General features: G+C 47.2%; 1 protein-coding gene and 1 non-coding gene across 2 annotated transcripts; both read left to right on the top strand.

Annotated features, from left to right (window-relative positions):
- Window positions 1-104: 104 nt before the first annotated feature.
- On the top strand, window positions 105-26,030 carry utp20 (UTP20 small subunit processome component). The gene is made up of 58 exons (XM_029761047.1): window positions 105-745; window positions 1,061-1,141; window positions 1,249-1,315; window positions 1,449-1,581; window positions 1,885-2,073; window positions 2,220-2,301; window positions 2,386-2,523; window positions 2,673-2,828; window positions 3,068-3,223; window positions 3,517-3,729; window positions 3,919-4,324; window positions 4,473-4,578; window positions 4,802-4,952; window positions 5,058-5,117; window positions 5,288-5,455; window positions 5,597-5,673; window positions 5,782-5,861; window positions 5,958-6,216; window positions 6,399-6,563; window positions 6,678-6,768; window positions 8,638-8,723; window positions 9,443-9,568; window positions 9,804-9,970; window positions 10,231-10,439; window positions 11,304-11,527; window positions 12,327-12,565; window positions 12,834-12,978; window positions 13,979-14,066; window positions 14,479-14,622; window positions 14,801-14,854; window positions 15,684-15,836; window positions 16,191-16,346; window positions 16,526-16,666; window positions 16,897-17,034; window positions 17,133-17,272; window positions 17,369-17,457; window positions 17,566-17,942; window positions 18,100-18,239; window positions 18,360-18,516; window positions 19,052-19,150; window positions 19,348-19,515; window positions 19,678-19,844; window positions 19,957-20,101; window positions 20,328-20,444; window positions 20,534-20,704; window positions 21,308-21,439; window positions 21,648-21,758; window positions 21,929-22,008; window positions 22,100-22,169; window positions 22,395-22,577; window positions 22,748-22,879; window positions 23,019-23,151; window positions 23,515-23,717; window positions 24,000-24,071; window positions 24,189-24,485; window positions 24,619-24,745; window positions 25,056-25,201; window positions 25,714-26,030. Exons 1-58 carry the CDS (start codon window positions 695-697, stop codon window positions 25,864-25,866), a joined length of 8,508 nt encoding a protein of 2,835 aa, XP_029616907.1. The 5' UTR covers window positions 105-694; the 3' UTR covers window positions 25,867-26,030.
- Window positions 23,236-23,358, top strand: LOC115199282 (small nucleolar RNA ACA64). Its single transcript, XR_003879376.1, has one exon. It is a non-coding gene; the product is annotated as a small nucleolar RNA ACA64 (small nucleolar RNA).

Genomic DNA, 26,030 nt, shown 5'->3' with positions numbered 1-26,030 from the left:
AATCAAGAGCTGGGATTGTTCTGTTGGCTGAACCGATAAGTACCCCTGTCATCAGCCCTACCCCCTGGATGGCTGGTACACACTGACACACACAGAGGCATGCGTACACACACACACACACACACACACACACACACAAGCATGCACACACACTTCTGAAAAAGTTTGAACCCCAGAGAAAATATACTAACATATCTTTATACTAACATGTCCAGTCCAGTATAATGTGTCTAGTGTCCAGTATGTCATGTCCACTGGTCAGTACATGTACGGACCACAGGAGGTTGGTGGCACCTTAATTGGGGAGGATGGGCTCGTGTTAATGGCTGGAGCAGCATAGGTGGAATGGTAGCAAATACATCCATGTGTTTAATGCCATTCCATTTGCTCTGTTCCACCCATTATTATGAGCCGTCCTCCCCTCAGCAGCCGCCCCTTGTATGGAGGTGTCCTTGAGAAACAAAAGTATCCAGGAAGTAATCCTTGAAGTTATTGCAAAACCACGCAACCTTCTGTCTTCTCACCACGTGGAAAAGCGAAACGTTCCCATGATGCTTCATCCAATATGGCTGCGCCCCGGCACCAGGCATGTGTGTAAACACAGTTAGTCTATACATTGTAGTTTTCATACACATTTTAATCGTGGATTACATATCTTTTTTAAACATACATTAGAAAAATAGACACGTCAAAAATGAAGATCAAATCCAAGTCGTCGTATCATAAATCTGAGAACACATTCAGGGTGAGTGTTGTTGGGAACTCGTGTAGCACAGTTGTTAGCATAGATAGCGACGACTGCTTAGCTATTGCATTGAAAATAACAAAATATTTGTTAATATGCATAGCTATCTCTCATGCCTGGTTTTCATAATGTCTGAACAGTTTCAAATTAAACATGTTTTCCCATTGCTACGATTAATGAACCAACAAGCGTAGCTGCTTGGATATGTTAAATATCATATGTAGCCTAGCTAGCGAGTCATTTCATTACTGTATCGCTTACTGTAACGTTAGTACACCACAGAAAGTAGCTAACTCACGATCGTTTGCTTTACAGTTTCTCACGTTTGCTGAAAGGCTTGCCAATGTCAATATCGATGTCATCCATCGCATTGACAGAACTGGGAGTTATGATGAGGTATGCGTTCTCTTGAGACTGCAGATCCCCTATTAAACTTGTTCAAAATGACGTTTTTGTCGTTGTTAATATCATTCCATGGCATGTAACACTGTTTTCCGTTGTAGGAGGTAGACACTTACTTTTCAGAAGGACTGACAAAATGGAGGGACCTGAATTTGACAGAGCATTTCAGTAAGTACATAACTCGTCACACCCAGGAGCTTCACTACTACTATCACATCTGGCCCAATACATGTCCTTGTCAAGCTTCCAAACATGAGCAGAACCCAGTGACTAATCTGAAACCCATTCACCTGTTCCTCAGCCACCTTCCTGAGGGAGGTGTCCAACAAGAGCCAGTCCTTCAACCTTCTGGTGTTCCATCAGAGGTCTATAGTGGAGAGCCTGAAGACTCACCTTAGTACCAGGAACAGCCTTGCCTGCCAGCCTCTACTGGAGTACGTACCTGAGATTACTGTGTGTGTGTGTGTGTGTGTGTGTGTGTGTGTACACCTGAGATTACTGTGTGTGTATATGTGTGTGTACCTGAGATTACTGTGTGAGGCTTAATGAGGAAGGTACAAACTATCAATAGGAATATGTTCTGTAGAATGTTCCTAAATTTGCCAATAAATAATGCACACAAGCGTCATATCATGTGGAAACAAATGTCATGTTTGTTCTTCATTGGCAAGCTTGTTGCTTGCAGTGTGTGTGTGTGTGTGCTGCAAATCACAACTTTTTCCTCCCTTATGCATCAGCCTGGTGGTCCAGCTGGCTAGGGACCTCCAGATGGATTTCTACCCCCACTTCCCTGACTTCTTTGTCCTCATCACCTCTCTCCTGGAAACCCAGAACACCGAGATACTGGAGTGGGCCTTCACCTGCCTCTCCTACCTCTACAAGTACCTCTGGAGACTCATGGTCAAGGACATGACCAAGATGTACAGGTGAGACTGGGCCTTAGGCCTACCTGGCTGCAGTAGTAGACAGACGGTGCTAGAAGCTCCAGCGTTATTGTTCTCATCGTCTCCTATCCAAGTCATATTGGCATATATTACATCAGTGTTTAATTATCTCTCCTTCTCCCCTACAGCTTGTACAGTACACTGTTGGCACACAAGAAGGAACACATACGAAAGTTTGCGGCAGAGAGTTTTTCTTTTCTGATGAGAAAGGTGTGTTTTGGTCTTATTAACTAGGTGACATCCAGTGGCGATGAAATCAGATCTGATTGAATAAATTGTATTGATACCCGCCAGGTGCCAGATCTTGACGCCCTTCTCAACCACATGTTCCTGGACCTGGAGGAGCACCCTGGGAAGGCAGGGGGGGTGGGACAGCTGCTGTTTGAGATGTGTAAAGGAGTCCGCAACATGTTCCACTCCTGCGCTGGCACGGTGAGTTCATTAGGTTATACAGTAGGAAATAGGAGATTAGACTCTTTGCGAAAAAGGTTAACAAAGTGGAGTCTTATGCATGTATATTCAGTTGAAAGAGCTTTCATTCACAACCCTTTTCTGTTATATCCTTCTTTCCTCTCCTCCAGGCCCTCCCAATAGCTCTGAGGAAGCTTGGACCAAGTGCTGACCAGGAAGTATCTCTACCCTGGGACGCTGTCAGAGATGCACTGGATCAAATGGCCCAGGCAGCAGCCAATCACGTAGAGAAAGAGCACTTCCTGGTTCTGTGGGAGTCTCTACAGGTTACGGAGCATTTTTACCTCACAACTGGTTCTGCATAGTGCCAATATAAACTCTTTGTAGGTCTGTGTGGCTGAATAATGGGTTGTCTTGTCTGTCTCAAGGCCTGTGTGACAGATGGGTTGTTGTCATCTGTCTGTCGGACTGTTTGAGTGATACTGTTCATTATCCTGGTCCAGGGCTGTTTAACTGTGACTGAGGACGTGTCCCATGTCTAAATCATGTTTTTGTCTTTCTCTAGACGTGTGTGAGTGAGGCCCTACGGAACCTGAATAAGACAGATGTTGATGAGGAGGGTCAGGCCTCCGAGCACTTGGAGCGTCTGCTCTTCATCCTCCATACCCTGGTGGGACACCGCAATGGAGCCAAGATCACCAAGCCAGACGCTGTCTGTCAGGTAGGGCTCGCCATTTATCTGTGCGACATGAATAAGTAAAACTAAGAATAAGCATAGAGTTTGCTCTGTGTTCAGAGGCTGTGTGTATCTCTGTATGTATTTGACAGTCTCCATTTATACTGTATACATTTAAAAATAAAATAAAACAATCGAATCAAAAAAGAAGAATACTTTGTGTCAATTTCCTTTTCAGATCACACTTTTGCCTGAACCCAGTTTGGTTTCAAATCTGACTGTTGGTATCATATGTATCGATTCCTCTGATGTTTTTGTCCTTCTCTGTGCCTCTGTAGACAGTTCATGAGTTGCTCCAGACCCCAGCCCTCCCAGGATCCTGCTGTAGACTCGTGCTCCAGATCATCTCCTCTCTACTGCTGGGGGAGAATGTCTCCCTGCCTAACACACTCACACAGGACACGGTCAAAAAGGTGTTCAGCAGTGGGGTGGACCAGGACCTGATACTGGAGTTCACTAAGGAGATGTTCACCATGAAAGGGTTTGAACAGGTACATCGACTAATCTCATCAATACACCAGGAAATGTCATCCTAGCTGACTCCGGTAGAGAAAGCTTCCTTCACAGGACATAGATAACGTAATCTCTCTCTCTCTCCTTTCTGCCACCCCCTACATCTCTCTCTCTCTCTCCATCTCTCCTCACCCCTCCCTCTTCTCTCTCTCTCTCTCTCTCTCCAGTTCTTCCTGCCCAGCCTGCTACAGTACCTAGAGGGGTTTTTCTCCAGTCTAGACTCTGTGTCTCGTCACTCTGCCATGGAGGTGCTGGTCAGTCTCATCCTGGCTAAAGCCCCGCCCCCTACAGACGGCTCCATGGCCTTCGAGACCTACCCCCTGGTCTTCACCGGAAAGACCCCCGGTAAGGAGCCAGGTGATGGGACAGAGGTGTCAGTACCAGAGTTGATCCTCTCTCTGATCAGCCTACCGCAGGACCCAAACCAGACCATCACTGACCTGTCCCTGCCCTGGGCAGCCCTGGTCCTCCTGCCCCACCTCAGACCACTGGCAGCAGGGTGTGTCGTTCCCAGTCTGATAGCCCTCCTCAATCGCCTGCTACTAAACGTGGAGAGAGAAGAGCTGGGGAAAGGTATGGGCTGCCCTTGTTTGCTCTTATCTGATGTACAGATGAACGTTGTGTTCCATTCGATGCCAATTTGTTCTAGCTCCTAACCGTCCCTCCAGTAGTAACCCAGGAGCTGGGACAATAAAGATCTCTCCTTTTTCCTGTCCTCCAGGCGGTCTGTTTGTGGCCAGGCAGGCCCTCAGCTCCCTGCTCAGTCTGAATGGATCTGCTGAGGTTCTCTCCCTGGTGCCAGTGGAGCGGGTCAAGCCCATCATCCAGTAAGTACTAAAAGTAGAGAAATATCACCAGCTCTTAGAGAGTAGTTCCCATTTAGTGGGAATAACTGCTGTGACCAGAGATAAAGCTTTGGATTGGTACAGTAAGTCTGTGTGTGTTTGTTGGTGCCATTAATGTTTGGTTATATAATGTGGTAACTGGTTTTGTTCTTGTAATTGGTGCACTTTGACCCTGATCAACTTCCTGTGTTTGTGTGTGTCACAGGAAGTTCCCTACAGACATGTCGGCTCTGTTGCTAGGAGACCTCTACTACACCCGGCTGTCAGTCAACGGCTTCTCTGATCACCTATCCCACAGTGCACTGCTCGATCTGCACCAGATGCTGCACGTCAACCTATCCTCCAACAGCTCCAAAGTATGGAAGTAGATTTAATTATTTGTTTAGATTTATTATTTTGGGTACTTTGTTAGTTGTGTTTAAACTGTGACCTAACCCTCTCCACCATGCTTCCTCCCTCAGATCCGCTTGCTGACACTGAGGATTCTGACCCACTTTGAGGCTGAGCTCAAACCGTCAGAGGTTGGTACAGAACAACCAAATGATAACTTGTAAATTGATAATTATGACTTTATTTGCTCAAGTTAATTGAATTCGTTCACGAGGCAGAAGATAATTGAGAGAACTTTCCATTTTGAGCCTAAATGGACAATAATAACACATTTGAACTCTGATTCTGTCTGTGTTCTCAGAGTGAGGAGAGTGTGGAGGTCCAGCCTGTGTTTGCAGTGTGTGTTCAGGCTGAGTTGGTCCCTGCCTCCGTGCAGGACTACAGAGAGAAGCTGCTGCACCTCAGGAAGCTCAGACATGACCTGGTAGAGAGATCACTACCCCGGGGGCCACAAGGGACCTTCCAACAGGTACCCAGAACATAAAACATAGATTTGGAACCTAAAACGTAGATATGGGAAACCTAGATTTCGAACAGACTTGGGACCTTTGATTAACGTTTGATTATCTTAGTGGATGATTAAGTTACGTTCTGCATCTTCCATTTGCAGGTGCCTCTACGCTATCTTATTTCCATGCTGTTCATCAACTTCAAACCCCTGTGGGACCCAGTCATTGAACTCATAGTGTAAGAGCACACAACCACAATAAATCTAAAGGATTATACTCTTATGATCTTTTAACCCCCCCCAATAACGCAGTTCATCTCTTCCTCGTGTTGTGTCTCTCTCTCCAGGACCCATGCCAGAGGAATGGACAACAAAGACTTCTGGAAGGTCTACCATGAGCAGCTGGAGTTGGTGGCAGGTCTTGCTGGTGAGTGCGTGCTCATTGGGGATCTGTTTTTTTAACACGGTGATGAGCTGTTTGTGTCGATGTATAAAACGATCAAGAAAATGTTCTGTCTAACAGAAAAGGAGCTGCGTGAAGGCGACGACGATGATGATGAAGATGGCGACTCGGAGCTGCAAGGGGAGCCGGGCTGTGATGTCATCGAGAGCGGGGACGTGGGGGTGCTGTTCCTGCAGCGTCTGAAGATGACCTCTGACCCCAGCGAGAGGACAGACTTCACTAACTTCAGGGGCCTGCTGTGGAGGGCCATGGCTCTGGTCCCTGACCGCGTAGAACCACGCAGTAGGGAGCTCAGTCCACTGCTGCTACGATTCATCAGGTTCGTCCTACACTATACCCTACACACGACTAGGTACCGCAGCCTTACACACTACACCGCCCTCCTATGAGGAGGAGGCGAGGAGACAAGACGCAATCAATCTAGGAAAGGCTTTTTGAGAAAGAGCACCGTTGTCCACTGTCTTAACTGACCCTATGCCCCTCCCCTCTCATGATTGGCAGGAATGAGTTCTACCCAGCTGACCTGCTGGTGGCGCCTACTCAGGACCTGAGGAAGAGGAGCAGTCCTGCTGCCATGGAGGCTAGCATGACGGAAGAGGAGGACAGGGAGGAAGAGGAGAAGGCTAGACCAGAGAGGAAGATGCCACCAAAAAGAGCAGCAGCCAAGTAAGATTTTGGAAATAAAACATTTTATTTTTGTTTCACAATACATTTTCAGTGCTATTTTTTTTTTTTAAAGCAAATATAGCATTTTCTAAAGACATTTAATTTCTTTCCCAGGCAACTCATCGCTCACCTGAAGGTGTTTGCCAAGTTCACCAACCCTCGCTCTCTGTACCTGGAGAATAGCCTCAATGAGCTGTATACTCAGGTAAACTTACCTATCTCACCTATCATCATCAAATCTAATTGTATTTGTCACATGCGCCGAATACAACAGGTGTAGACATTACAGTGAAATGCTTACTTACAAGCCCTTAACCAACAATGCTTTAAGAAGTTTTAAGAAAAATAAGTGTTGAGTAAAAATGTAAAAAATAGAAAATGAAAGTAACAAATAATTTAACAGCAGCAGTTAAATAACAATAGCGAGGCTATAAACAGGGGGGGCCGGTACAGAGACAATGTGCGGGGGTACAGGTTAGTCGAGGTAATATGTACATGTATGTAGAGTTAAAGTGACTATGCATAGATAATAAACAAAGAGTAGCAGCAGTGTAAAAGAGGGGTCTGGGTAGCCCTTTGCTTAGCTGTTCAGGAGTCTTATGGCTTGGGGGTAGAAGCCTTTTGGACCTAGACTTGGCGCTCCTATTCCGCTTGCTGTGCGGTAGCAGAGAGAACAGTCTGTGACTAGGGTGGCTGAAGTCTTTGACAATTTTTAGGGCCTTCCTCTGACACCGCCTGGTATAGATGTCCTGGATGGCAGGAAGCTTGGCCCCAGTGATGTACTGGGCAGTACGCACTACCATCTGTAGTGCCTTGCGGTCGGAGGCCCGAGCAGTTGTCATACCAGGCAGTGAGGCAACCAGTCAGGATGCTCTCGATGGTGCAGCTGTAGAACCTTTTGAGGATCTGAGGACCCATACCAAATCTTTTTAGTTTCCTGAGGGGGAATAGGCTTTGTCGTGCCCTCTTCACGACTGTCTTGGTGTGTTTGGATCATGATAGTATGTTGGTGATGTGGACACCAAGGAACTTGACGCTCTCAACCTGCTCCACTACAGCCCCGTCGATTAGAATGGGGATGTGCTCGGTCCACATCATCTCCTTTGGCTTGATCACGTTGAGGGAGAGGTTGTTGTCCTGGCACCACACGGCCAGGTCTCTGACCTCCTCCCTATAGGCTGTCTCATCGTTGTCAATGATCAGGCCTACTACTGTTGTCATCTGCAAACTTGATGATGGTGTTGGAGTCGTGCCTGGCCATGCAGTCATGAGTGAACATTGAGTACAGGAGGGGATTGAGCACGCACACCTGGGCGGCCCCCGTGTTGAGGTTCAGCGTGGCGGATGTGTTGTTGCCTACCCTTACCACCTGGGGGCGGCCCGTCAGGAAGTCCAGGATCCAGTTGCAGAGGGAGGTGTTTAGTCCCAGGGTCCTTAGCTTAGTAATGAGCTTTGATGGCACTATGGTGTTGAACGCTGAGCTGTAGCCAATGAACAGCATTCTCACATAGGTGTTCCTTTTGTCTAGGTGGGAAAGGGCAGTGTGGAGTGCAATAGAGATTGCGTCATCTGTGGATCTGTTGGGGCGGTATGCAAATTGGAGTGGGTCTAGGGTTTCTGGGATAATGGTGTTGATGTGAGCCATGACCAGCCTTTCAAAGCACTTCATTGCTTCAGACGTTAACCCTTTCGGGTCGTAGTCATTTAGGCAGGTTACCTTGGTGTTCTTGGGCACAGAGACTATGGTGGTCTGCTTGAAACATGTTGGTATTACAGACTCAGTCTGGGACAGGTTGAAAATGTCAGTGAAGACCCATGCCAGTTGGTCAGCGCATGCTGGTAGTACACGTCCCGGTAATGCGTCTGGCCCGGCGGCCTTGTGAATGTTGACCTGTTTAAAGGTCTTACGCACATCGGCTACTCGCATCAATTCACTCTCAGCTGTTCTCACTATATGCCTATTTACCCTGCGTCAACCGTGTACTCAGTTAAACGTACTTCTCCGACCCGTTATCAGCAGTAGGTAGCCTCCGTCAGTGTACTGCTATAAGTGTGTGTCTGTGTGTCTGTCCAGTTGCTGTGCCACCAGGACCAGCAGATCCAGAGGGCAGCATTGGAGTGTGTCCTGACCTACAAAGACCCCAACGTCCTCCCCTACAAGTAGGTTTGCTCTTCGGCTTGTTTCCGAACGACACTGTCGCTCAACATCTCATCTTATCTCTTGTTTTAACATACCTTCAGTCCTTTTATACAGTGTGCCAGGCATAAAGCGTACCTTCCAAAATCACCATTTAACTTTTTTGTTGTTGTTCAGATGATCGGAGTAAGAGTAAAGGGATACTGTAATAACTGTTATGGACTGCCCGGTCTCTCAATGGGAGTCATTGTTACCAGTGCTGATAGAGATCAGAGACATCACTGACCCTCTCAGGTTCCACTGAGCAGGAATGTTAACCTCCACCCAGGACCACAGATCTGACAGGAGCTCCTCTATTCACTTCCCTTATTAAACTATCCATTTACTAACCATCTAACGGCACTGAAAACGGAATGAAGGAAGGAAATCGGAGTTGTTCTGTTATTTCATTTCCCATAATGTACCACAGACAAGGTTCACAGAATCACCCCGGAGACCCTGTCAACAACATTGCTCTGGTGCCTCTTTGAAGCTGTACAGGACGATAGGCTTAGAGTTGCTAATATATCTTGATTCAGTATCTGGTAGCAGGCCATTTGATACACTGTCTTTCTGTGTTTGATGTGATATAGTAATACAATGTCTTCATCTGACGTCTTTTTCTGTATCTGAAATGTCTTTGTGCTTCTGGACCTAAAGTCCTGCGCTATTGAATGTCTTTGACGTGGCTGTTTGTGTCCAGGGAGAATCTGGAGAGGCTGCTGGATGACAAACACTTCAAGGACGAGATCGTTCACTTCAACGTCTCAGAGGACCAGGCCGTGGTGGACGCCTCACACAGGGCCCAGCTTATCCCGCTGCTTATGAGGTGTGTGTGTGTGCGGTTACACTCGTTTGTTATTACTCGTGTGTGTGTGTGTGTGTGTGTGTGTGTGTGTGTGTGTGTGTGTGTGTGTGTGTGTGTGTGTGTGTGTGTGTGTGTGTGTGTGTGTGTGTGTGTGTGTGTGTGTCACATCTTCAAGTGAACTTAAACTTGTGGCCTATTTATGTGTCACCTTTACCACTCCAATATACCCCCCCCCCCCCCCCCCTAACCTCTGTAGGGTTCTGTTTGGGCGGATGCGCAGCAAGACTGGCAGTAAGTTCCAGGGCAAGTCTGGCGCTGTGCAGCGTTCCTCCATCGTGCTGAGGTTCCTGGCAGGATGCCAGTCTGAGGAGCTGGGCATGTTCATTGACCTCCTGCTGGAGCCCGTCTGCCACCACGGACAAGGTAGGGCGCCCTCCGCCATGTGATATACAACCTGTATGGGAGTGGAGTGTTTCTCGTCTTATTCCTCACTGAACGGCTCTGTTGCCCTCTGTCTCATTGGTCTATTCTGCCATTATATTGTAGCTTTAGCCTAGGTGTGTGTGTGTGTGTGTGTGTGTGTGTGTGTGTGTGTGTGTGTGTGTGGACCTGTGTTTTGTTTTAAATGTATGACATATGAACACATAGAACTCTTCTTCTTTCTCTCCCCTCCCTCTCTCCAGGTCTGTGTCTAGCTGCAGTAGACAAGGCGATAGCCGAGACAGACTTCTCTGCCGTCCTTCCTCTGGGTCGGCAGCACAGCCTGATGAACATAGTCAACACAGTCATCAGTAAACTGGGCCACCTCATCCACACACACCTGCCCAAGGTGCTGCAGATCCTACTGTGTGTCACCGCCTCTGTCTCCACCATCCTCAACCAGAGAGAACAGGTATATACACAGCCGGAGTCTCATATAGGCTTAGTCTTGAGAAACCTACTGTAGGACCAGGGGAGGTATCTAACAAGAGGCTGCTGGATGAGTAGGAGTGCTGATTTACGATCAGTTTAGCCTTTTTAGATCACAATTAATATGATTATATGGACAGGGGGCGACCTGATCCTAGATCAGCACTCCTACTCCGAGAAGCTCGATAGTAAGCTCCTGGGTTCTATGCATAGTAACTTTAACTCTACCTACATGTACATATTACCTCGACTAACCTGTGCCCCCGCACATTGTCTCTGTACCGGTACCCCCCCGTATATAGCCTCGCTATTGTTATTTGACTGCTGCTCTCTAATTACTTGTTACTTTTATTTTTTACTTATCTATTTTTTACTTAACACTTATTTTTCTTTAAACAGCATTGTTGGTTAAGGGCTTGTAAGTAAGCATTTCACTGTAAGGTGAACAGGTATACCTGTTGTATTCGGGCGCATGTGACAAATAAAATTTGATTTGATGTCTCTTGAGAAAAACGTTGAGTAAAGTTTCAAGTCAGTAACTCTGGTCTTGGGCAGGAGCTGCAGTGTAGCCATTGTGGCAGTATGCCGCAGCTCGCCCTCAGACCGATACTAGAACAGGAGGCTCAGAGAAGCCTGCCCTGGCAGTTGCAGGTGTGAGCATGTATAAAGCATGTTGATGTTCATGTATGATACTGCACACAAACATGAGTTTTTAGGACAAGTCAGTAACTCCTTAAAGTTGTTTTGTCGCCTCTTGTTTTTTTTCTAGTCTTTGTAGCTGAAAGGCTAAAAATAGATTAACAGGTTTTAAAAACTCCTAAATTGGTTTTTTTCTCTCACTGCCCAGTTAAAGGTGGGCTGTATCGCTCCTCTGAAGAACCTGAGGCGCCTGGGCGTCCTGAGGATCCAGGACTTCTTTGATGGCTTCGACTCGTACAGCTTCACTCCAGATGAGCTAGATGCCGTCTTCCAGGCTATCGTCTGGCCCCAGGTCTGCCGTCTGCCGACAGAGAGCCCCTACTCCCCCACCCCCCTCCTCAAACTCATCCACGTCTGGAGCAAGAATGCCAGGTAAGCTTATTGTCGAGAGAATTTTGAATCCCAATGATAATAACTAACAATCAATAAGCTTTGACTAATCCCCAAGGTTTGTAAGACACTGGGTTAATAAGTCAAAGACTCAGCTTCTGCAAAAGGTCTGTACAGTTTATTCAGAGAACGTTCTGAAGTCCATTATACAAAGACATTCATTTTATAACTCACTCCCTACTTACGCACATACCTCCACACAAACAGTAGATATCCTACGCACATACATACACACGAACAGTAGACGATTTGTATCCCTCCCCAGAGTTCTCCCCACTGTTAATCACTACCCAGCGCTGTCAGTCCCATTCCCCCGAGATTAGAGGAACCTTGAGAAGTACTCCCTGTCCTATCATAAGTTTCTCAGAGTTCTAGCCAGGTCGGGTCAAACACAGTTTTCATTGTTCTCGGTGTCCTCTTAGGCATACACACATACACACATACATTTCTCTTCATCACAGATCTCTACTAAACCTTATGGGACTTACGTTTAGTACTTTAATCATTCATTATACATGCTACATGAACTAATAATCACTAATAGTCAAGTTTCAGGGTAGAATTATTTAATCATTACATTTAAACATATACATCCCTTATCACTTATCAAACAGTCTTTGTGTCGAGACTTCAGCTACACTAAGTCCTGAGATCAGTAAATGAATGGGAGAATGTTTCTCGCAACAATCCAGTTTCCGGTGTGGAACTAGGAGGAATTTGCCATGACCCAGTGGTAGGTGGCAGATTCAACCCGCCTGAAAGTGACGACCTTCCTTCTCAGGTACTTCCCCCTCCTGGCCAAGCAGCAGTCTGGTCACCCGGAGTGTGACGTCCTCCGCAACGTGTTCGCCCTGCTCTCCGCCAAGAATGTCTCCACCCAGACCGTTGCCATGGTGATGGACATCGCCGAGTCCTTGGTGACCACGAAGGACCTTCTGGTTACGGAGGGTGAGGAGGCGGAGCTGAGCGTCAACGGCAGTGTGTTCCCCCAGCCACCAGAGGGAGCCGACATCTCTTCAGGTGAGGCCTATGGACGACGAATAGAATACGCAAATGCAATGTTTACAGGGCCACTGCTAGAATATGCAAATGCTACTAATAAAAGTAAATACTAAACAGTATAACTATGGAAAAACTATGGGCCCTAGTAGGTATAAGCAAATGCAAAATGGGTAGTATCCGCAAAGTGTAACGTTTATATGAAAAAAATAACTCGTAAATAATAGCAAATACAAAGCATGCACATTGATAAAAGTGCAGAAATGAATGGTTTGTTTGTGTTGTTCAGAGCATCTGACCCAGGGTGCCAGGCTGCTCCTGCCCTTCATCTCCACCCTGCTACAGTACCTCAGTGGCATCATACGCAACTCTGACAGACTCAAGAAGAAGAGGTTTAGGTCCCAGGTGGCCAAGGAGCTCAACATCCTCTCAAAGTAAGTCCTTCGGGTCCTCACATCCCCCTGCGTCCTTTATGAAGCGTTGACTACTGTGCTGTGGTGACTTTATGTGATCATTGTAGACCAGGGCTCTCCAACACCTGGAGATCTACTGTACCGTCCTGTCGGCTTTCACTCCAACCCCTGGAGATCTACTGTACCGTCCTGTCGGCTTTCACTCCAACCCCTGGAGATCTACTGTACCGTCCTGTCGGCTTTCACTCCAACCCCTGGAGATCTACTGTACCGTCCTGTCGGCTTTCACTCCAACCCCTGGAGATCTACTGTACCGTCCTGTCGGCTTTCACTCCAACCCCTGGAGATCTACTGTACCGTCCTGTCGGCTTTCACTCCAACCCCTGGAGATCTACTGTACCGTCCTGTCGGCTTTCACTCCAACCCCTGGAGATCTACTGTACCGTCCTGTCGGCTTTCACTCCAACCCCTGGAGATCTACTGTACCGTCCTGTCGGCTTTCACTCCAACCCCTGGAGATCTACTGTACCGTCCTGTCGGCTTTCACTCCAACCCCTGGAGATCTACTGTACCGTCCTGTCGGCTTTCACTCCAACCCCTGGAGATCTACTGTACCGTCCTGTCGGCTTTCACTCCAACCCCTGGAGATCTACTGTACCGTCCTGTCGGCTTTCACTCCAACCCCTGGAGATCTACTGTACCGTCCTGTCGGCTTTCACTCCAACCCCTGTTGTTTACTAACCTGCTTCCGCTTATCAACCACCTAATTATTAGAATCAGATCTGCTAGATTATGTTTGGAGCGAAAACCTACAGGACTGCAGCTCTCCAGGAACAGGGTTGGAGAGCCCTGTTGTAGACAGTCGAATATCTCCAATGCCAACTGATCATAGATGGCGTATTCTAGCCTCTGCTCCTTGTGATCTTATCACAGCTCTCCTTCTCAGGTTTAAGGTCGTTGTATGGCGATGATGATAGTTATGGTTTCTATAGGCTAATGTAATGATCTCTCTCCTCTCCAGGCTCAGCAGGTTTGTGAGTGATAAGGACCAGAGCTCAGTGCTCATCAGCCTGCTGCTGCCATACCTCCAGAAGGCCCGCAACCCACAGGTACAACAATGTGTTACTCTTCTAGTGATATGCTATGTCTGTGTTGTGGTTATTTGTTTAGGCGTTCGTGCTGTATTGGATTGTTCGAAGGTAACGTCGTGCCAGGTCGCGTCATGTTAAGCTTGTGTTACGTTTATACCATGGTATGTGTTACATGAGCTCCCACTCATTGTTGATCTGTCTTGTCATTTCCTTGCATTGTGGTAGGTTATATGTTATAATGTTACACTCATGAGTATTTGCCGTGTAGCTCAGTTGGTAGAGCACAGCGCTTGCAGCGCCAGGGTTGTGGGTTCGATTCCCACCGGGGACCGCTACGAAAATGTGTGCACTCGCGATTTAAGTTCGTCTGGATAAGAGCGTCTGCTGAATGACTCGAATGTAAATGTATTTCCCTTCCCGTGTTTTTCAGGAGACCGAGATTGACATCCTGGCTACAGTCCAGAACCTGCTGAGACAGTGTTCTAATCCCGCCTCCTTCCTCAAGCCTATCAGTAGACTGTTCTCCATCCTCCACAACAAGCTGCCCAGACAGGCCCTCACCTCCGTCTTCCAGGTAGGACCTCAAGCCCCCGTAGCCTGACTCGACATGCGTGTTCTGTTGCGCTCACTCATTTTCACAGCTTTAGCTGCTGAAGCCAGGCCTTACATGCTTCCCACTACTCATATCTAGTGGTCCGTATGAATGTGATGTGAATAGCAGAATGTTTACCTGTGTTACTGTCTCCCAACAGACTCTGGGAGACCTGGATAGTGGACTGAAGTACATCACAGATACAGCTGCTAAGGTAAGGCTCGAAAAAAAACCACACACAGGAACAAACAACCCATGTTTATCACACACACAGGAACAAACAACCCATGTTGATCACACACACAGGAACGAACAACCCATGTTGATCACACACACAGGAACAAACAACCCATGTTGATCACACACACAGGAACAAACCACCCATGTTGATCACACACACAGGAACAAACAACCCATGTTGATCACACACACACAGGAACAAACAACCCATGTTTATCACACACACAGGAACAAACAACCCATGTTTATCACACACACAGGAACAAACAACCCATGTTTATCACACACACAGGAACAAACCACCCATGTTTATCACACACACAGGAACAAACAACCCATGTTGATCACACACACAGGAACAAACAACCCATGTTGATCACACACACAGGAACAAACAACCCATGTTTATCACACACACAGGAACAAACCACCCATGTTTATCTCACACACACAGGAACAAACCACCCATGTTGATCACACACAGGAACAAACAACCCATGTTGATCACACACAGGAACAAACAACCCATGTTGATCACACACAGGAACAAACAACCCATGTTGATCACACACACAGGAACAAACAACCCATGTTGATCACACACACAGGAACAAACAACCCATGTTGATCACACACACAGGAACAAACAACCCATGTTGATCACACACACAGGAACAAACAACCCATGTTGATCACACACACAGGAACAAACAACCCATGTTGATCACACACACAGGAACAAACAACCCATGTTGATCACACACACAGCCATGTATGATCATCGCCCCTTTCTCTCCCTCCAGTTGAATGCGTTTGACAGTCGTCACCTGGACGAGGTGTACTTCGACGTGCGTCTCACAGCCTTCCAGGAGGCCACCAGGAGGATCAACGACATGGACACGCTGGATATGAACTTCATCTACACCATGATGCACAACTGTTTCGCCTCCTTCGAGGTGAGACCCAACACGCGCACGACAAAACACACAGGAGAGATCCGACACTACAGATGGGGGTTACGCTACAGTCTGATCTTTTGACTATTGCGTCGGCTTTGGTAGTAATTTGGAACGCTCACGTCTTATTTCAGATGTCCTATTCGCTTTATGAATCAATAAATGTTTCTGTATGTAGCTTTTGACAAAACATTTGTGGCGCGTATTGCTTAACACGTGTCCATGCATGTCTGTGGTTTTTTGCTCTTAATGTATTTGACGAGTTGCGGAAATAATTGAATCTTCAAAGGATTGATAACAGTAATGTAATTCGTCCATTCATTACATTCAACCTTCTGCCTCCCTGTGTTGTAGATTGGAGACATGTCCCTGGCAGACAACGCCACCTTGTGTTTGTCTGCTGTCCTTACACGCCTGGCTGCAGTGGGTCGTGGAGACAGGGACTACAAGGAGATCGTACAGCACACCATACTGGACGCAGTCAGGAAAGGCCTGAGGAGCAAGACGGAGGTTAGTGCACACACACACACACACACACACACCATACTGGACGCAGTCAGGAAAGGCCTGAGGAGCAAGACGGAGGTTAGTGCACACACACACACATACACACACACACACACACACACACACACACACACACACACTAAAGTGAACTTGGGTCCAGTGTGTGTCTCCTGTGTTCTCAGAGTGTGCAGCACGATTACACCACAGTGCTGGCGTGTCTGGTGAAGACCTTCCCCACCCATAGAGACTTCAGAGATCTGGTGCAGCTCACCGACTACAACGACCCCGAGTCTGACTTCTTTGAGCACATGAAGCACATCCAGGTAAGACTTCAGTCACTGTTCCAGTATTCACACCGGCGTACTACGTGGAACGAAGCATCGTGTTGGGCGTGCGTTCCAAGTGGTGTACGCTAGTATAGATATCGGAACATGGGAAAATGCACCGTTTAGTCTGGCGCAGGGCAACTTGGATTGTAGCCGTACGGCCGACGCTCTTCAAACGAGTCAGGACGCGTGGTGTTCAGCCCAGTGCTTCCTGTTTTGTCTCTCAGATCCACCGTAGAGGTCGCGCTCTGAGGAAGTTAGCCAAGCAGCTGACGGAGGGCACGGTTGTGTTGTCATCCCGCTCCCTCCAGAACTACATCATGCCCTACGCCGTGACCGCCCTCTTCGACGAGAAGATGCTCAAGGTCAGTTACACAGCACACTGAATAATGTTGTCCTTCTTTCTGGTGTGTGAGTGACTGGCCGTGTGTGTGTAACCTGTGTGTTTCTCTCTGTCCTGCAGAATGAGGGTATGACGGCAGCCTCAGTAGAGGTGATAGGAGCAGTGTGTAGGAGACTGACCTGGTCTAAATACCTCTACTACCTTAAACACTTTGTTCACGTACTGCAAACTGGACAGGCTGAACAGAAGCTGGCTGTCAGGTAGGTGCTATGTGTGTGTCTGTGTGTATCGGAGGGTGATATATATATGTTTGTTTTCCAGTAGTACTGTTGTCTCACACCTGTGTCCATCCACAGTCTGTTGGTGACTGTTCTGGAAGCGTTCCACTTTGACCATGACACTCTGGAGAGAGAAATGGAGGCAGCTAAGACCAGGGCCAAAGAGGGTGAGGGAACAGGCTGGACATCGGTGACCAAGAGGTCCCAATGAAGTAGAATATGATTTCCATCCCAAGCGTGTGATGTATTGATCGGCGTTGCCTCTTTCTGTTTAGTTGTGAGCACCGTCGTTGATGAAGAAGGTGATGAGGATGAGGTGGCAGCTGTCGAATCAGAGGAGAGTGACACTGAGGAAGCCATGGAAACTGAAACCGACACGAAAGCAACCACCGTAGAAACGGCCAAGGTTGTTGCTATGGAAACGGACGTCGCAGAGACCGCTGAGGGTGTTGCTATGGAAACGAACGCCACAGAATCTACAGCGGGGCCTAAAGCTGTTCCGGTGAAGAAGCCGACCCCCTCCACTAGAGCCCCTGCGGCTCCCAGTGGGTTACCCCAGAACAAAGCGGAGCTGGAGGCTCTGATCACCTCTATCCATGCCACTGTTCAAAATGCTGTCCTGCCCAGGCTACACAAGTGTCTGACTGCCAAGGTACACACACGCTCAAACACACACCAGTTGTACTCGCTGTCGGGGATCTTTTGGAATGTGTCACCAATGCGTGTTTAGTATTGTCGCAGAGTGATGACATCGTGTGTGTGTGTGTGTGTGTGTGTGTGTGTGTGTGTGTGTGTGTGTGTGTGTGTAGGTGAAGCGAGATGATGAGTGCAAGGCGGTGAAGTCTAAGGATGTGAAGGAGGAGGAGGTGGCCAGAGTTCCTATAGCCTTCGCCATGGTCAAACTGATGCAGACACTACCCACGACTGTCATGGACGTCAACCTGCCCGGGTATGTACACCCAGTTAATGTAAACATTGATGTGGTACGCCCTATAAATGTGGCTGTGTCGTTGTGTGTCCGTGTCTGGGAGTGTGCGCAGTATATAATAAACACTGTGTGTGTTGACAGCATCCTGATGAAGATGTGTGTGCTGCTGAGGAATCGTTTCCAGGAGATCAGAGACGTGGCTCGTAACACCCTGATTAAGATCATCGAGACTCTGGGGGTCAAATACCTGCAGTACCTACTGAAGGAGATGAAGTCCATTCTGGTTAAGGGCTACCAGGTGATCACTACAGCTGAATAGGTTCCTCTGTCTTTTCATACAGATGGACCAACACCCTCGCCTCAGACCTTGGGTACGAGGCCCAGGCTTGCGTCCCAAATGGCCTCTGGTCAAAAGTAGGGCACTACAAAGGGAATAGGGTGCTATTTGGGAGGCTACTCCAAGACCACTAGTTACAGTGCCTAGTGAAAGTCTATAAAGGGGATAGCTTTATTTTTCAGTGGGACAATTACGCACATTTTTATGCCAAAGACACACCAGAATGGCTTTCCTGTAGGTGTTGAGTGGTCCAGTCTCAAGTTCTAACTTAAATTTGCTTGGAAGTCAGAGAAAAGGTCATTGCTGTTCATAAACGATTTCCAACCAAATTTACTGAGCAAGTTTGACAAAAACAATTTATATATTTTTTAGACTACCGACTATGTTTTTGAGACTGAGACTCCATCTCTGTCTGTGTAAATGTATTCAATCATTAAGTGATTTATTCTAAATGATATGACTTTGTTTTGACCCACTGGCTCTCTCTCTCTCTCAGGTCCATGTGCTGACGTTCACAGTGTACCAACTCCTGTCTCACCTCGCCGCTATACTGAAGCCTGGAGACTTGGACCACTGCATGGGCTTGCTAATAGATGTAACTATTCTAACCTATACATGTCTATTTTTGTGTGGTTTTCTATGTTTATGCTGGTTCTTGTGTGTGTGTGTGTGTGTGTGTGTGTGTGTGTGTGTGTGTGTGTCACTGTGCATAATCCATTTTGATACACAACCTTGCCAGCTCTCCTTTCACACGTCTCATACATCCACCATTGTTCCACTCCTCTCCTGTAGATCTTCAACAACGAGCTGTTTGGTGCAGTGGCTGAGGAGAAGGAGGTGAAGGGGATCGTCTCGAAGCTGATGGAGGCTCGCCACAGTAAGAGTATGGACTCCTATGAGTTCCTGGGCCAGTACTCTGGCAAGGACAGAGTCATACAACTCATACTGCCGATGAAAGATGTAAGTATGACTTAGACGTGTCTGAAATTCCTCAGATAGCAGGGACAACAACAGATTACTCCGCAAACGGTGTGTATGTGACTCTCTCTGTCTCTCTCTCCTGTCTGAATCTCTCCGTCTCCCTCTCTCTCTCTCTCCGTCTCTCTCTCCATCTGTCTCTAGATCCTGGAGAACACAGCCAATCTGAAGACCGCCCGTCGTGCCCATGCGGTGTTGAAGAGGATAGTGTCAGGTCTACTGGTGAACCAAGCCATGGACCATCAGGCTATACTACTGCTCAGCCACGGCCTGGTCTCAGAGAGCCTGCCCCTCGTCACCAAGCGGAACAAGTATGTACACACTCACACTGCATGCACGCTCCCGTTTCCTTGCTCTGTCTCTCACTCACTCACGGAGTCTCACGCAAATATTTGACGTCGTGTCTTTGTTGTTTGTGTGTAGGGACAAAAAGCCCCAGGCGCCTCCGGACCCTCGCCTGCCCCCTCCCAGCTGTCTCCTCTTGCCCCCCACCCCAAAGAGAGGGGGACTTAAAGCCCCCGTCAGCAGCCGCACCAACATGCACATCCTAGTGGACACTGGACTCCGGGTAAACCAACCTATCTACCCTCCCTAAAACCTTCAGAAACTTTCTCACAGGCTTTCACACAGGTTGACTAGAAGATGAAATAGTGTTTTGCGGCAGGCAGGCATTAAGATAAACAACGACCAGTCCCGTGAATAGATAGTAACCAATGGCTCAATAGTGGTTTGCTGTTCATTCATCTGTGGTCAGTTGAATGTTGGTTGACTGTTGTCGCTCTTTCTCTGTCCAGCTACTCCATATGAGTCTGAAGAAATCCAAGGTCAACTCCTCTGAGGCCTCTGCTCTTGAGATGCTGGATCCCTTCTTTGCTCTGTTACTAGACTGTCTCAACTCCATGCACGTCAAGGTCAGTAGTGTGTGTGTGTGTGTGTGTGTGTGTTGAGAAGTGTGTGTGTGTGTCTGTATCTGAGTGTATATCTCTCTCCGTGCCTCCAGGTGATAACAGAGGCTCTCTTAGCTTTTACGTTCCTGTTGCGGTTCCCCCTGCCAGCTGTAGAGCAGAATGCAGACCAGCTCACTAAGCAGCTGTTCGTCCTGCTCAAAGACTACTCCAAGGCTGGCGCTGCCCGTGGAGAGAACTTCCAACTTGTCCAGAACTGCTTCAAGGTAGCACAAGTGTTTTTCTATCCTGGAAATGTTTGAATTAATACATTTTACTATAGTATCAATTATAAACGGGGCCGTTCGAGCCCTGGATTCTGATTGACTGAAAGCCGTGGTATATGAGACATTGTAAACTGGGTGGTTCAATCCATGAATGCTGATTGGCTGACAGCCGGGGTATATCAGACCATATACCACGGGTATAACAAAACATATTTTTACTGCTCTAATTACGTTGGTAACCAGTTTATAATACCACGGCTAAGGGCTGTGTCCAGGCACTCCGGGTTGCGAGGTGCGGAAGAACAGCCCTTAGCCGTGGTATATTGGCCATGTACCACACCTCCTCGGGCCTTATTGCTTAAATAAGGCACCTCGGGGTTTGTGATATATGGCAAATATTCCACAGCTAAGTATATTGGCCATATACCACAACCCCTCAGGCCTTATTGCTTAAATATACCACGGGTATGACGACTTGTTTAATGTTCTAATTATGTTGGTAACCAGTTTATAATAGCAATGAGGCTTTAATGTTTTAATGATTTGAAATGACAGAAATGTGGCTATATCAAACAATTGAATGATCCTTATTTTCGCTGTCAGTCCATCACCATCCTAGTAAAGAACACGAAGACACACAAGATAACTGAGACGCAGCTGCAAGTGCTGCTGGGATACGCCGAGGAGGACATTTACGACCAATCGCGTCAGGCGACAGCCTTCGGCCTGCTAAAGGTAGCTAACGCCCTCCCTCTCCACCTGTCCAAATCCAGGAGAGAGATGGCGTTGGGAGACCATACTTTATTGCTACAGCTAATACATCAGACCCCAACATTTTTTACACCTTTATTTAACCAGGCATATATATGTATTTGCATTCAAAGTGTATAATGAAATTCTTAATCTGTCATCCTCTGTACTGTATCTCTATCTCCCCATACAGGCCATCCTGTCCAGGAAGCTGGTAGTACCAGAGATGGAGGAGCTGATGAAGAAAGTGGCCAAGCTGTCTGTTACCGGGCAGAACGGCATGATCAGGGTCCAGTGCAGACATGTACGGTTTTGTTTCTTTTTATATTCATTTTTAAACCTGTATTTTACCGTTTGTACTGTATTATTGAAGGTGCCTTGTTAAAACAGTGGTTTAACTGTGCTTAATTAAGGCAACACATTTTTGTATTTTTAGATTGTTATTTGAGTTTTTTCTGTTATTTTCACCTGTAGATTTACCAGAAGTATATCCTGGATTATCCTCTGGGGAAGAAACTGAGATCACATCTGGACTTCATCGTGGCCCAGCTCAGGTAGGATATATTTGTGTTTAAAGGGATTCGTTATTTTAGATGTAAATCGTTTGTAACTTTTGATACTAAAATCTCTCTCTCTCTGTGTTAGTTATGAGTTTAACACAGGAAGAGAGGCTGCCCTGGAGATGATGGCCTTTATCTTCCAGACCTTCCCTCAGGTATCCACAACAATCCCCCTGACACACACATCCCATAATTACCTGAGTTAGATTTGCAGTAACTCTGGTCGCTTTCTATACCCACTGCTCCTGGTAGAAGTTGCCTATAGAAGCAGATCCCACATCCTAACCATTAGAGGGAATAAACTCAAAACTGACCTTAGATCAGTCTTTTGGCACAACCTAATTCTACTTCTGTGTGTAACTGATTCGTCTCTGTCCTAGAACCTGCTGCTGGAGCACAGTGGGTTGTTCTTCGTCCCTCTGGCCCTGGCCATGGTGAACGATGACTCGGCTCGCTGTAAGAAGATGGCCGCTGTGGCCATCAAATCACTGCTGAGTCAACTGGACCAGCAACACCAGAACACCCTGTTCACCCTGGTCAACGCTTGGCTGTCTGGAGACAAGGTATGGACGCACACACACACACACGCATTAGTCTTGTCTTTCTCTACGGGTCTAATAAAGCAATGTAAATGTCTGATGAAGTGCAAATAAAGGAAAGGAGAGAAATCCACTTCAGACTATTGAGATGCACCCCATGTCCTCCTGCTGTAACCTCTGACCCCGACCCCCAGGTGTCTCTGCGTCGTCTGGGGGCCCAGGTGTGTGGGCTGTTTGTGGAGGTAGAGGGGGTTCAGTTTGGCCGCCGTTTAGATGCCCTGCTGCCCCTCATCGAGAAAGAGATCCACCCCGACAACTTTGAAGACGTGAGTCGAACATGAACTGTTTAATATAAACTATGTGAACAGTTACACTTTCAGAAGCATTACCTAAGCACGACGCGGGTATTCGTTTTTTTATTGACTACTTTCTATCACCTGTGCTACATCTGTGTGTGTGTGTCAGATTGAGGAGGAGCAGGATGAGAAGGCAGCAGACAGACTGCTGTTCAGCTTCCTGACCCTGGTCACCAAACTCACCAAGGACTGTAGCCTACTGGAGCTCAGCAAGCCTCAAGACACGCTCACTAACATCCTGGGTAAGACACTACTACCTCTAGCCTGGTCCCACATCTGTTTGTGCGGTCTTGCCGTTTCCTATGGTCGTAGATCAAACATCACGTATATCTATCAGATGGGCCCGGTCTGTTGTCTGGGGTGAGATAAATAAGCCTACAGTACTGTGGTATGTTAAGCTTATTGCCTGCTCTGTATAGCAGTGTGGTTAAACCCATGTGCCTACACGTTTTCACCTGAAATGCCTCTCTTGTTCTATGGGTTGATGATAAAGTCTAGAACCTATAGATCTACATCAATTCATCGATCATTGAATGTAATATTTTACCATCTAAGCTGCTGACTTCCCCTTTGTGTAACGGAGAAATGCGTCTCCCCCCCACCAGGTCATGTTGAGACCCACCTGCGCTACCCTCACTGTTGGGTGTGGCTGACCGCCTCTCAACTGTTTGGTCAGCTGTTTGCTGCCCACCGGCCAGACCAGCTGGTTGCCCGCTGGAGAGAGGAGACCACAGAGAAGGGCAGTGCCAACACCAGCACACCAGAACCTGTGGCGACCACGTTCCTTACGACCAACCTAGACAAGAAGGTGAGACGGGTCTGAACATCACTTAACCAAAGACACAGACCGATGACTTGACCCGCTTAGAGTGACCAAGGTCAAACGCGTCATCAAGATGGGCTACTCAGTGAATGAGGCGGAAACAGGGAGAACAACTTTCTAGAATGGCATGCAACATTTTTGGGGGGTTTGAATAACAATGAGAATTTAATGCGTTGTATTGTAAACAAGGGTTTGACTCGAGTGATGTTTAGCAATACTGATTTATGTGTCTTTTACCTGGCTTTCCCCACTCCTTCCCTCCACCAGATGAGAGAGTTGGTCCTGTCTTTCTGTCACCAGCTCCAGTCGAAGTACCTGGACACGTCAACAGGAGAACAGGTAAGGACGACGATATTACACTGATGACGTTATAAACAGACTATTTAAGTCTGAGGTGTCACACGTCAGGCAGTAGTTCCATTGACAGGTTTGACCGCCTCGTCTGCCGTTCCCCAGGTGATCAAGAACCTGCTGTTCGTCGCCAAGGTGATCTACCTGATCTCACCTGAGTCTGAAATCACACCTGCGCGGGAAGTAGAGGAGGAGGAGGGAGGGGAGGAGGAAGAGATGGAGAACGGAGGAGAGAGGGAGAACGATGACGAAGGAGAGAAAGGTGATGAAGAAAAAGAGGAAGAGAAGCAGGAAGAGGAGGATGAGAAGGATGATCGTCCTCCATCCTTACTGTGGATGATGAAGAAGCTGTCTCTAATGGCTAAGAGGGAAGCTGCAGACACGCCCAAGATACCCCTCAAGGTACACACAAACCCCCCAATACGTGGTCCTTTTATATATTTTCCCAACACCACTGCTTATTTACTGATGGTGAGTTGACGAATATCTGCAATAAATGTTCATATTGTTATTTGTCCTTTCTCTCCCCCCATAGAGAACATGTGTGTTTAAGTTCCTGGGAGCTATAGCTGTGGACCTGGGTAAGGACAGGCTGGGTCCTTACCTCACCACCATCATCGCCCCTCTCTACAGAGAACTGGACAGCACCTATGCAGACCAAGGTAGCATCCTGTAATACTGTCCTCATCATTTAATAACCACAACGAGGATCAAGCTAACACACTGTCCTCTCCCTTTCACCACTTCTCAAATTCATCATCCTAATCATAACTAGGCTCTCTCTGGCCTTTCAGTTTTCTCTCTGTTCCGTGTGCTCATTGTGGCTGCCGTGTTGTCTGACTGCTGTCTTGTTATTCTGTGTCAACACAACTCAACTCTGTGTCGTTCTCTTCCGACTGATCCCTCAGTAGGTGTCGGTCACAGAGAAGCATAAAGTTAGTGCTCTATTTAATTAGACGTTTTGCTCCCCAGACCCCACCCTGAAAAACCTGTCCCAGGAGCTGATCGAGCTGTTGAAGAAGCAGGTGGGGCTGCAGACCTTCTCCCTGGCCTTCTCAGCCGTTCAGAAGGATGCCTCACAGAGGAGGGCCAACCGCAAGAAACACAAGGCTATGCAGGTGTGTACTCTACGGCAGGGGTTCTCAAACTTTTTGTGCTCTGGGACCCCTTTTTTGACAAATTCATCAGAGGCCCCCTCATAATCAGAACACAACTCGAGTGAGATAAAAAAATAGCATACATTCACTGCCAAAGTCTCGGGCCATGGGAAATAACATTTTAAAGGCCCGCCTCTTGGCACAGAGAGACAATTTAGCAGTTTTCAACCTCGTTACCTGCAATTCTACAGATTGTGTCATGTGGCAGAGACTTTAATACAAAAGGTATTGTGGATACCAATATCCCTGTTACCCACAGTTAAGAACATAAATTGTAGATTATTACATTTTATTACACCCTAAACTTATTCCTCAGATCCTTGGCTAAAATTAATTTAATCTGTTAATATTTATTTACATGTTTTGTTTTAAATATATTTTGACAACCTGCCATAATACATCAGACACTGTTTATCACAATGGCAGGGTAATGTTGGATACCAAGCATCTCACCTTTTACCCTTCTCTCTCAGGCGGTGGCTAACCCCGACATTGCAGCCAGGAAGAAGCTGAAGAAACACAAGAACAAGATCGAGGCCAAGAAGAGGAAGATTGAGTTCCTGAGGCCTGGCTACAAAGCCAAGAGACAGAGGAACTCACTCAAGGACTTGGCTATGGTGAAATGATGTTATTATATAGCAAGGATGGATGAGAAGACCAGGCAATCATGTCCTGCTTAATGCAGGAGCAAGCCACCTCTGTATGAATTCTCAGTCAAGGATTTGAGAAGGGGTTTATATGTTTGTGCAGTTAATTGTAACTTTTTTCATTAAAAATAAGTGCTACTTTC

This window comes from Salmo trutta, chromosome 8 (assembly GCF_901001165.1).
Source record: "Salmo trutta chromosome 8, fSalTru1.1, whole genome shotgun sequence".
NCBI lineage: Eukaryota > Metazoa > Chordata > Actinopteri > Salmoniformes > Salmonidae > Salmo > Salmo trutta.
Note: the sequence above shows the minus strand (reverse complement) of the source record. Positions and strands in the feature narration are given on the sequence as shown.